This window comes from Stegodyphus dumicola, chromosome 7, assembly GCF_044657685.1.
Source record: "Stegodyphus dumicola isolate Sdum_Otavi_A_Nest chromosome 7, ASM4465768v1".
In the NCBI taxonomy this organism is placed as follows: Eukaryota; Metazoa; Arthropoda; class Arachnida; order Araneae; family Eresidae; genus Stegodyphus; species Stegodyphus dumicola.
In genome coordinates this window covers 12456759-12470350 of record NC_140774.1, presented here as the reverse complement: position 1 = coordinate 12470350, position 13592 = coordinate 12456759, and the positions used below count along the sequence as shown (strand labels likewise).

The following is a 13592-nucleotide window of genomic DNA, read 5'->3' as shown; positions in this document are numbered from 1 at the left end:
ATCATAAAGTAACACAAGAGTTCACTGCTTTGATAGTAAAAACTAATAAAATTAAACAATATTAAATAGAATTTCCGATATATATTTACTAATATGTAAAGGATCTACAAAGTGAAAGTATGTTTCAAAGTCCATTAAACAAAAAGTGGAATTGCTGCAAAAAATGTAAGGTGGAATTTCTGAAAAAAGTGGAATTGCTGCAAAAAATGTAAAAAATGTAAGTAATGCTGCAAAAATGTAAATAAAGGCATATCCTCCATTTCTCTAACCATCACTTCGAAATCTGTTTATCAATTTCCCGCCGTGGCGCGCAATGAATTGGAAGTTGATCTGTCAGAACTATCCTTATCTTCAGAGCAGATGTTATTTTATTTGGCTTATAATTCCTTACTAAATGTAGTATTTCATCTCGATGTACTCTGTCTTTGATATGATTTAAATCAAATTCCTCATCATTATAATTCGCTTCCAATAGTGAGGAAAGTGACACAGAGGTTATTGAAAACGAAAAAATTTTGATTGACAAATTAGTCGGTATTCTCGACACAGCAATTATAGGACTTGAACAGCAGAACTTTGCAACTGAAGAAGAAATTATGTCTGTTTATAGAATTAAACAGAAAGTATTATCACATAAAATGAAGCAACTTAAACAACTTACATTGAAAGAAATGTTTAATAAAGTAAACAAATAAATACAGTCAAAAGTCGTTAATCCGGACTCGTCGGGACTTCGGCGATTCCGGATTATCGATTTTTCCGGATTATAGATCATCAGTTTAAATCTCGCAAGATGGCATGCAGAAATTCTAAAATTAAAAATATGAAACCGTAATTTATGAAATAAAGAACAATTATGATCTAAAGGGTATCAAAATTTAAAAAAAAAAAAAAAAAAAAAAGAGCTTAACATTTATTTGTTTACTTTATTAAACATTTCTTTCAATGTAAGTTGTTTAAGTTGCTTCATTTTATGTGATGATACTTTCTCTTTAATTCTATAAACAGACATAATTTCTTGTTCAGTTACAAAGTCCTGCTGTTCAAGTCGAAATAATAAGCGTTAATTGCTCTGCCGAGAATACCGACTAACTTGTCAATCGAAATTTTTTCGTTTTCACTAACCTCTCTGTCACATTCTTCATTTTTTGCCTTTATCCATTTTTTGCAGGAATTCCACTTTTTGTTTGTTGGACATCGAAACATACTTTCTTTTGTTTTGTAGATCCTTTGGAAGTTCCAGCATCGGAAATTCTATTTGACATAATCGAAAGTTCAAGTTTACTTTTATAAAATTGCTCTTACAGTCTGCAAAAAATAATAAGCGGGATCCAATTCAAAGATTAAGGAACAACGCAATCATTAACATTAACTGAAATAGATAATTTTAGCTTACACCGTCCATTATACATTAAACGTGCAGGCGAAAACGTATTCTGCACTTGCGCACACGCATATGCGCAGTAGTCAAGGTCTTACGCGCACGCGTGAAATGCCTGTGCGCATGTGCCGACGCGGTGCATGCGCAGAAAGTTTTTAGCTTTGAGGTCCGGATTATGGGTGTCCGAATTAACGACTTTTGACTGTATTAAGTTTTTTTTTTTTTTTTTTTGTAAATTTTGATACCCTTTAGATCATAATTGTTCTTTATTTCATAAATTACGGTTTCATATTTTTAATTTTATAATTTCTGCATGCCATCTCACCAGATTTAAACTGATGATCTATAATCCGGAATCGCCGAAGTCCTGACGAGTCCGAATTAACGACTTTTGACTGTATAACCAAAAAATGAATAACTTAAGCTGGAAACCAAAAATATGAAACTTTTTGATGCAATAAGAAATAATTTTAACCATATAAATCAGTGTCTTTTTGAAGCACCAGTGACTCACACGGCTTCAAAAATACAAAACTTGTGAATCATATTTGGTGCACATGGTCTGAAAAGTAAGACTGCTGTGAATCATCAATGATGCACATGGAAGTTAAGGTGTTAATGGAGTTATTGTGAGTAACAGCACAGTAATATTCAAAATACATTTATAAATACTGCTATAAATATCTATTTTTAAAAAAACAATTTCAGGTTAACTTGGAGTGGGCAAACATTACTAATCACTGTGAAAAGCCATTACATTCATGCATTTTAGAGTTTTTTTATTCTGTTTTAAACAAGTATAGATTATTATTACTATTATGTAAAAAAGTATTAAAATAAAATCCTTTTGTGGTCACAGAGGGTGTGTTAATCATAAAAAAACATAGACTACCTTGATAAAAATGTAGGAAATAAAATTTTAATGCCATTAAGAATAAAGTTATCACCAATTAATAAATAACTTTTCCTTTGATAATTTTAATTATATTTGCAAAGAAAATAATTCATTTTATCTTTTATATTCCTGATACAAAATATTACTTATTTTTCTAAGAAAATAAATTATAAATTTTATGGCCAAGTTAACCATATTTTTACGATCTTTATATTTAATGAGACCAAATGTGTTTCTTTAGGGAGTTTTGTTCATTTAAAACCTGTACTGCCAAAATACTCCTTTTCATTATTTTGTTCTAAAAATATAAAAACTACAGCAAATTATTGTATATAATCTTTTATATAATTATGTTCTACAGTTGTCTATGATGTGAATACATGTGTCCATGACTGAATTCAAATGGTTAGAACAAGAGGTCACTTCAGCCTTTCTAGTTGGGTCTCTGCATGTCCAGTACATGATTCTGGAGACATATTTCTGTAAGGCTGATAAACAGTGTGTATTTGCTGTCTACTAAATGAGAACTGGGAGTGACTACTAAATGAGAACTCTTAGTGCAAAAAAAGTGTTTTGGCACAGGTTATAAGGGTAGATACTTTCAAAAGAAAATTTATTAACTGTTGAGTTGTTCATGTTTAATTTTAAATCATTATTACTTCTTCAATCTTATCTGACATTTATTCACTTTACATTATTCTTTTATTAATTAAATATAATTTTTTTAAGAATACAGTGCAGCTGGTACAAAGAAGCATTATAAACCTTTAAATGAAAATTTAAGAAGGCACCTTTCCATTTATTATAAACAATAAGTATAAAGAAAATGATGATTCTATGGTTACATGTATATTCTGCAGTGAAGAATTTTCTGTTGCAAATGATGGAACAATAACAATACACATTGATTTTAAAATACATAAAACATCTTTTGATGCAGCACTTCAACATTCAAAGTAACAACAATGTTAATTTTTTTTTTTTTTTTTTTTTTTAACTGACAGTCTTGGATGAAATGGGGGGGGGGAAACAATTAGAACACTTTCAAGTTTCATACAATTATTATATCAGAGTTTTAGAAGAATGGCACAACCAAATTATTAAAAAAAAAAAAAAAAGTTCTTGAGTGAGAATTAAATACGAGTTAATAACTGGAATGTTTAATTAACATTGCAAGAAAATACTATTAGATGATTTGAGATTTGTATCTGTTCTATCTCAGCCTTTCATCTCTTGATTTCCATCACTTGGGTCGATAAAATGAGTACAGTCAAAAGTCGTTAATTCGGACACCCATAATCCGGAATGATCTATAATCCAGACTTCAAAGCTAAAAACTTTCTGCGCATGCGCCGCGTTGGCACATGCGCACAGGCGTTTTACGCGTGCGCGTAAGACCTTGACTACTGCGCACATGCGTGTGCGCAAGTGCAGAATAAATTTTCGCCTGCGCGTTTAATGTATAACGGACGGTGTAAGCTAAAATTATCTAATTATCTATCTCAGTTAATATTAATGAGTGTGTTGTTCCTTAATCTTCGAATTGGATCCCGCTTATTATTTTTGCAGACTGTAAGAGCAATCTTATAAAAGTAAACTTGAACTTTCGATTATGTCAAATAGAATTTCCAATGCTGGAACTTCCAAAGGATCTACACGATGTCCAACAAACAAAAAGTGGAATTGCTGCAAAAAATGGATAGACATGAAGAATGTGACAGAGAGGTTAGTGAAAAAGAAAAAATTTCGATTGGCAAGTTAGTTGGTATTCTCGGCACAGCAATTAACGGGACTTGAACAGCGGAACTTTGTAACTGAACAAGAAATTATGTCTGTTCATAGAATTAAAGAGAAAGTATTATCACATAAAACGAAGCAACTTAAACAACTTACATTGAAAGAAATGTTTAATAAAGTAAACAAATAAATATTAAGCTCTTTTTTTTTGTAAATTTTTGATACCCTTTAGATCATAATTGTTCTTTATTTCATAAATTACGGTTTCATATTTTTAATTTTAGAATTTCTGCATGCCATCTTACGAGATTTAAACTGATGATCTATAATCCGGAAAAATCGATAATCCGGAATCGCCGAAGTCCCGACGAGTCCGGATTAATGACTTTTGACTGTACCAAGTTCGCTTGGAGACTAAACACTGGGGATCCTGAGACAAGTTGACCACTTGTTCAGTGCATATGCCTTACGCACCCCGGGGCCCACGGTCAAGAAAGCAGATTTTGGGCACTGCAAGCCTTGGCCCATTAGGGCTGTTATGCCACTGAGTTTAGTTTTAGGGTACCTGTTCTATCAGACAATTCAAACTGCAAGGAAATATTATTATACCGAATTTTAGTATGCTACTTTGATATTAAAAATGGCATTCATCTCAGCATTTTAAATTTACTGTTTATTGAAGCAGAAACTGAGGAAATTTTATCAAATCCTTTGTATGGTGTTACAACGGAAAACAATTTGAATTTTTTTAGCACTGTCGGCAGATAATACCAATATGCATTCTGGTGGACATAACTGAAGTGTCAGTAATGTACATTACCAAATTTAAAAGACCTACCGAAAAGAAATATTTTGGGAATAAGTTGAAATGCACACATTTTAGCAAATGCCATTAATACAGCTTTTATTACATGCTGATTGAAGTGGAAGTTATAATTACTAATATATATTTATATTCTATTCGCTTCACAGTTTGACTGGCAAAAAACAGTAAAACAGACATCATGCTAGATTAAACAGAAAACATTCTGCACCAAAATTTATAAAGCTTTTCATACACGAATTTTCCAACTTAAATCACATTACAAAGTTTATTGCAAAATAATTTTGACCACAACATTCATCATTAATTTTCCTAAAATATCACATTAAACTGTACAGAGTTGTGGAAATTACTTTGAGTAATTGATAGATGGTGCCTTCTGAATTTCCATAGACTAAACCGGCAGCTCGACAGATGTATGCTTCGCACACTTTAGGAACACTTCGGTTCCTATTTAAAAGATTTCGATTATGAAAGCATATAGATTTGTTTGTCAACTGAACCACCATGTTTTGATTGATGATCTGTAAATATTGTACATATTAAAAGTTACATTTTAAAAGTGATTGATGTCGATTTATAGCAATCTTAAGAATATTTTGAAACAAGAGTAAAACCCAAAGTAACCAGCATTCAACTAATCAGAAAGCTCAAGTAATCGAAATATTATTTATATCTTATTTGGGCTTAGTTTTAAATTACAGATAAAGGCATACATTTTTAACTAAGATAACTGGATAATATCTCTTAAAAAAACTTCAAACAAAATAACAATTTCAGGAATTCAGAATTAAAGGAGGAAAAAAATTAAAACCACCAATTCAATAAATTATACATTCAAACAAATTGAGTCATTTTAATTTTCAAGTGCATTTTCAAATATATTTCAGAACACAGTAAATGTCAGGTAACCTAAAGTTCTTATTTATAAAGCTGATTTATTCAAAGGAATTATTTAAACATCTTTACCTGTAGGGATATTATATCAGCTTTGTAATGTAAAATTTCTTGGAGTATATGAGTCTTCCTATAGGTCCAATCTAAAGCCCAATTTGGGCAATATCCATACATCTGACGGGTAGCATATTTATCACAGAGAATATTGTAGCACATGACTGTGAATACACCTAAAATATAAACAATATGATAATTAATCATATTAATTTTCTTAATTATTCGAAAATTATAAAAAAAAGTACAATTCTAAAAACATTACGAATTTAAAAATTAATTTACCATCAGCAATGAGGAATGTCTGAGAATCAAGATTTAAAGTAAAAAAAAATTTCATAAAAATACATTTCATATTAGCAATATAGAATCCACAATTTTATCTCGAAGATTTCTCTGAAATCTTCTATATTGCTAATATAAATAAATAATAATAAATTGTGATAATAAGTATTATGCAAATTGTGCAATGTATGAGTTATCTTTACCCCTTGGTTTTCATACCATTAAACAAATAGAGGGGCTGGGTGAAAAATATGTGAGTATATAATGTTATATGTCTTACATACCAGGGGTCTCAACCAGAGGAAGAATTTCAGTGTTGGGGGGGGGAATGCAGAGAGCCTTTTATTTATCTGCTCAGTATTTAGTTTTTGTTTATGAATGTAAAAACTATTCTTCTTCATGTTTTGGTATTTATCAATATTTTTTCTACAGTTTCTTTTGTTTATTTATAAAACATGTTGAAAAATCATCTAAATCTAGATAAACGTAAATATTTATTTTTTGAGTTTTGGAAAGAATCAATAATAAAAGGTGTGCATGGAGCAAAAATGGTTGAGAACCCTTATATATTATACACAGTCCAAATCCGGACCTCTAGACCAGTGGTGTCCAAGTGGTTTTGCTTTAAGGTCTACTTAAAAATTTCTGCTATGCCTCGCAGGCAGGTGAATAACAGCTTTATATCAATCCTCAGTTTATTTTGATAATCAATATAAACTCACTGTACAACTTTACTATTAATTCGTAAGTCACTGATATAACCAGTGGCCTTGATGGTCATCTTTGATTTATTTCAACATCTGATCTTCTTAATCCAAATGATAATTTTTAGGAGAATTCATTTATTTTCATTTTTACATCCTATCTTATTAATTCAAATGATAATTTTTGGGAGAATTTGCAACATTTCAATGAATAAAAAATATTTCCAACTCCATATAACATGATCTTTGTACAGAATCACTGATATTAATTTTATAATTTTAAAATGATGTGTATATATATATATATATATATAATGCAGTATTTCTCAAACTGTGGTCTACAGATCACAAATGGTCACTGAAGCCTGCTCTTGTGGTCATACTAGATTAGCAAAAATGTCCTGATATTTGTAAATGAAATCAAAATCAAAAAAAAAAAAAAAAAAAAAAAAAAAAAAAAAAAAATTCATATAATTTTTACCTAAGGGCATACCTAAGGGCATACACTGGCAAATCTTTCAGATGTATTCTCAAAACTAAATCTCTGTCTGCAAGATAATTCTTTGACTGTCTTCAGTGCCCACTAGAAATAACAAAGTTTGAGAGGAACTTGGTTTGTGAGTTAAATGTGCAAAACAGATATGTTTCGCCATTTCCAGCCTTAAAATTCTTTTTTAATAGAAAATGATATCGTTATTGGAGAAGAAATCTGCAATGACATACATTTGTATATCAAAAATCTGAAGTCAGAGTGCAAAAGTTATTTTCCAAGCGGTGGATGGATTCTTGATTCTTCCTGCTTCAATTTTTAAAATAAATTTTCGCTGAATGAAACAGAAGAGTAACTCAACTCTCTAATGATACCGGACTTAAAATGAAATTCTAAGGTACAGTTAATTACTGGACCTTACCAGTAAAAACTGGATGTAGTGAACTGTAAGACACAATAACATACTTTATACAATAGTGTTTTAAAAATTATAATTCAGTTTGCTTTTACATATCTGAGTAAAAAACAGTTTTAAACACTAATTCAAATAAAAAAAATATACCAAAATCAACTTGTATGTGCCGAAGTCATACTTAAATTTACTAGCACACATCCAAGCACAAAACAGCTGTGCAAGAATTGGTAGGATCATCCATGTTATTAATGTGAGGACCAACATTTGTTGAATTTTTACTTGATACGGTAATGATTATCCCAGACTTTGATAGTCTTGAATTATAAAAACAAATATAACTTTTCTTCCATTAACTTAACTGATCAACATCAATGAAATTAAATAAATGTTAATGAACTACATTTTGAAAATATGAATACACTGGCAGCAAATATGCTCAAAACTTTCTTTCAAAGGGAACAAGTAAAGAGTTTCGAAGATTAAGGAGGTCTATAGAACATTATAATTCATAAAAGGAAACTCAAACTCAAACTTTTTTCAAATGGAATAACATATATTCCATTTGAAAAAGTTTGAGAAACACTGGCCTATTTAATATAATTTAAATAGGCTTAATTTTTAATATATTGAACTGATAATTTTTACAGATATTTACAGTATTACTGTATTTCATAAAAGATGCTTCTAATGCCTAAGTTGCATATTTCAGAGCAGAATTTTTTATTATTTTTATTGCAAATGTTACTTTTTTTTTTTTTTTTAAATTTTTACTCCACTTAAAAAATAATAATAATAATAATAATAATAGTAATAAAACTTTAGCTCTTTTTGTTAGGAAAAGAGTGCTCGTTATGGCTAATGTAATCATTCATTCAGCAGACAAAGAACAGAAAGCCCACAGGCCTATGCAACAGCTTTCTGCACAGAAGTTTATAGGTTACATATATATACGCCACATAAAATGTCATATATTTTTTATAAATTCATTAATAGCTTTTCCAAAATATGTTCACCACTGTATTTGCCTCTTTTATATTATTTCAAAGAAGGAAAAGACACACAAAGAAATTAACAGCAAACCAAAATTTTACTTCATGTAGAAAAAAGTTATTTAGATAACAACAGCTCCACAGATGTATACATTGCTACTGATTGACTATCCTTTTACAGAATTCCATAGAATTCTGAAAATCTGCACACCTCATCCCACAACCAAAGGTAGTGCAGATTAATGATTTTGAAGATCACAGATCAAGTCTTTCTGAATTGTGTTTACATTTTCCCCTATCTAATTTTTGCAATAAACCTGGAACGTTCATACATATATAACTAATTAAAACACAATCACACCATAAGAATTACTTAAACAACATTTATTGGATGTCAAATGAGAATATTTAAAAATATTATTACATAGCTACAAAAATATGGTCTTTACTAGAGAAAAACATACTGAACAGATAAATAAGAACTTTTTTTGAGGAAGTAAAATGACCCTTTTTGTAGAAATGCAGTGAAGAATTTTATACAAAAAATCGTAAATCTATCAATGAAGTAAGCTTTCAGGTCATTTTTACATTTTCTTAAAAGGTGATAGGGAGAATACTGTTTATAAAACATGCAGCAGTATGTTATTCCCCATTATAAATGTTCACTACCGATACTGTCTGCTCACGCATAGAATTTAACTAGCTACAATGTGCATTTAACTCTGAACGCAAAGTTCGAAGTGGACAAAAAAAATTCTTGACATATGTCACATAATTTTTTATTCATAATTCACATACATTCAAACTTAATATTAAAAGACATTGGAAGATGCACCTAAATTCACCTAAAGCAAACAATTTGATTGATTTACAATCCACCTTTATTTAAAAAATTCTATAAATGTAATTTATTTTTATTAAAGGGTTCATTTACATATACATGTGAGGAAAAATGGACTTTCTGATTATAAGATCGCCCGCCGAAAAACCATGAAATAAATTCAAGATCAAAGCAATGTATCACTAAAATAGCTATGTGGTGTTGCCAAAAAAGTATTTATGTAGCAACCATGGTATACGCGTAGGCTGGTGCACTATGCTAAAGATGCATAATGAAGGCCGGTGCATTATGCCAAAGACGCACGTCAGAGTAGAGTTTGTGCAATTCTATTATGTTATTTATTTTACGAGAAAACAGATCACTATTTACAAAGGAGGGACAGCGAAGAAGGTTTTCTCGAAAAATATAAGTATTTTGTAATCGATGTTTGTTGCTTAATTTTATCGATCAATTGTTCTTGTATAAAATTCTTAGTGCGCCGCCTTTTGAGCATTAAATTGGGAAAAATTAGTCACCAACGAGTTCGCGAATATTTGGTGGGGAGTGCACAATGAGAAAGTACCGATAAATGTGCGGTTAAATTTCTCACATTGATTTTTCTGAAAATCGAAATTTTATTTGTTTACAATCCGTGTTAGAAACGGTGTGGCCACACTAGTCAACAAAATTTTCAGAATTTAAGAAATTTAGGATCTGCAGAGATCACACAGGGCTGCTAAAAGACTAGCGCCGACGCTGTTTTCATTCAAAATTAAACGCAGATTATCGAAATTCCTACAGTATCAAGATTGTACTGATGCAATCAAGTGCTCAAATGTAAATGTACAAATTTTTTGCTACTTGTAGCATAATGAGAGGAAAACGAAATAAGTATGTGTTTAAGTCCAGTGCTTAAATTGCACCGGAGCCCAACGGAGGCCCGGCTCAGGCAATTCTCAATTTTTAAGATAAATTACAATTTTAGCCAAAGCGCACCGAAGCCCTAAAAATTTTAAATTCCTGACGTTTTAGTTTAACAAAAAGCAGACCTTGCAATACTCTATTTTCTTAGAAATACAAACTCATGAGAACATGAGACATTCAAGTAAAGTCCCCTCACTCACATGCACTTTAAAAAGAGCAATAAATTTGGGGGAATTTGTTTAGGAACACGTAAATTTCTCGCCATGCAATCGTATTTTGTGTATTGTTATCGATGCTTACAGTTAGTTATCCTCGCAGGAAGGAAAGTGTTCTTAAATGTGCGTTAGGTGACAACGAGTACAATAAGAGTGAAATACTGAGATAAACTGCTCAAGCACGTCCTATACATCGTCTTCCCACAGTATACACTAATGGGGGAAAGCATAACCAGCAACTTTACATTCATCCTTAGGAGTCAGACTCAGGACTCATTTTTCCCTGACACACATCTGCTTGATGGCTATAATTATATCAGCAGAGAGCCGTGGTCAAAGACAATGTTCTCTCTTACCAAGATTTCATTTTTTGTTTCCACCCACTCATACCCTTATTCTGTTTCGCCCTGGAATTTTCATCAGCAATACTTTAAGTATATTTGATTTTTGTGATGATAAAAGAACTCTCCCCCTCCTACGATCAGAGTTTAAATTGGGCCGGAGCCCACCGGATCTCGGCTCCGGTGCTTCTCAGTTTTTGTAATAGATCATAATTCCAGCCAGAACGCACCGGAGCCCTAAATAAGAAGGCTACGGCACTTCCTTTATGTAACTGAATAACAATTTCAGTAGAAATATTAACTCGAAAATTTTTACGATAAAATTATATAAAAAATCGCTTATTAAATTTCAATTTATCTCTTTAAATTTAATTTTAATAACTTAATTACTTCAATAAACAACAATTAATTATCTAATAATTATTGATTAAATTATAATTATCTAATAATTACTAATTAAATTATAATTAATTAAATAACAATTTATAAACATTAATTGAATAGCTATTAATTAATTTGATAATAATTAACTATTTAATTTAAAAATTATTAATGAGTTTAATAGTCATTTATTTATTTATTTACTCTTGCTCCTCTTTGCTGACGGTTTTCCATGGGGCTCCGGCACTTCTAATCTTAGAAATTAAGCCCTGGTTTAGTCCATTGAACACACATGTCATTTACCCATTCTTAGAATTAAAATATGATATAACTTAAATAAAATAATATATACTACTAGATAATAAAATAAAATATACTACTAGACATTAAAACTAACTTACAAGAGGACTGTTGATCTTTATTAGCCATATAAATCCATGGCCTCTGTGGGGGACGTGATGATGTGACTGCAAAGAAAAGAAATATATAAGATTCAGAACTTGAATATAATTATCACAACATTAAAAAATATATATGTATAAAACACAGCTAAGTATACAATCACAGATACAGGTACAAAATTCTCCAAGCACAGAAAATAGCACATTTTCCAATAATGCTTTCAGACAATTTAATTAAATAATTTGAATTTTTAAATTAAATAATTTGAATTTACTCTTAGGGAACATAAATGTGCCTTTCAACACGTTGTGTTTTAATTAGTAATTAGTTTCTTAGTAAGTTTGAAAGACCTTCATGAACTGAAAAAAGAAAAGCATTAGGGGATTAAAAAATAATAGACATTTATGAGCACTGGTCTGATCCACATAACTGCTGCTGCAAGCGGTCAAGCACAAGTAGGTACCAAAAATAACGGGAAACAGATATTGAAATACGTATCTAAATTACGGTATATGTTGTCCCAGCGAGCCTGTTTATCTGATTCGTACCTATCAGGTGAAAACGGAAAACAAGAAAGTTGAAGGACCTAAAGCCACCATCTCTGTTGACAACTTTAATTACAACCAGGAAACAAGAACAAGAGGATATTTTAATCAATTTTCGCAATTTTTCCCACACATTCTATAGATATTCGCCAAAATATACCTTCCCAGATAAAAAAATAAGATATTTTGCCACTTAAAAAAAAAAAAAAAAAAAAAAAAAAAAAAAAAAAAAATCAGGGCCCCTTTCGCCGGCTATCAAGCAGTTGAATTTAATAATGTTTAATGTTATGCGCTTAAATTAGTTTGCTACTGTATTCGATTTTCATGAAAAATGACAAATAAATGCCATTCCATGAGACAATATCAATGTGAATTACCTTTCTTGATAGATAACGCCTGTCTTCCTCATACACACAAGACAAATATTCAAGATAAGTTGTATGGGGAAAGCAAAGATCACATAGGTCATTGAAAAAAAGACAATGACACTTAAAAAACACAGTAAATGCACAACATTAAAATCAGTCAACGGTAAACCTGAGGCTCGCTAGTAACATCAAGGAAACAAAACGGTAAAGCTCATTCGAAAGTAGGTTGATTTATTTTCGAACATGCGTGAAAATACATCGTCTGTCACGCTTCAGCCATTTTAACGTACATATCTCAATCTGGTTGAAGCACGGGGAAATAACCAACAAATAAAATCAGAATTTTTTTTGGTTTCTAAGTTCTAATAATCTTTCTTATTCTAAAAGTGAAGGTCTGCGGCCATTTTCTTTTTCAACCTTGAATTGGCACAGGATTTATTTATTGTTTTTTTACCATTCTTTATTAGTCCATTCTATGTGTGGATAAATATCCTTTATTGGATTTTCGTAAGATGCGAAAGAGGGAATACGCCCGTTGCGGACTGATTGGCAAATATGCCAAAGTTTTCTTGCACGATTTTTTAATGATACACAGAAAATAGTAATAGAAAAAAATATACATAGTTCATCACTATTTTGATTTTATTCTCGTACATAAGTAAGCAAATGAAAATATAGGCATGAAAATTAAACTATCGCGTAACAGCGAGGTTGATATCAAGAGCTGCAATCCAACGCTTATAAAATGCTCTTTTCCATCCGAAAATACAAGGTATATTTTCGTACCCCCTTTTTTTTTATCATTTTTTCAAGGAAGAATACATAATTTTCTCTTTCTGTTTACTGTAAAAGTGTACTCTTTCTATCTGTTTACTATACAATTGTAGGGTTCCAGTGCCTTCAAAGAGCCCGCAAACAGAAAAGAT

General features: G+C 30.8%; 1 protein-coding gene across 2 annotated transcripts in view; it reads right to left on the bottom strand.

Moving 5' to 3' along the window:
- The window catches only part of twin (CCR4-NOT transcription complex subunit 6-like twin), a 422061-nt gene that overhangs the window by 21997 nt on the left and 386472 nt on the right, over positions 1–13592 (bottom strand). For both annotated transcript variants that reach the window (XM_085819876.1, XM_035356723.2), the window contains 2 exons: positions 11753–11818; positions 5806–5963 (listed from right to left, as the gene is read on the bottom strand). In XM_085819876.1, coding sequence (XP_085676002.1) covers positions 5806–5963; positions 11753–11818 — 224 coding nt within the window. The remainder of the gene's footprint in view (positions 1–5805; positions 5964–11752; positions 11819–13592) is intronic.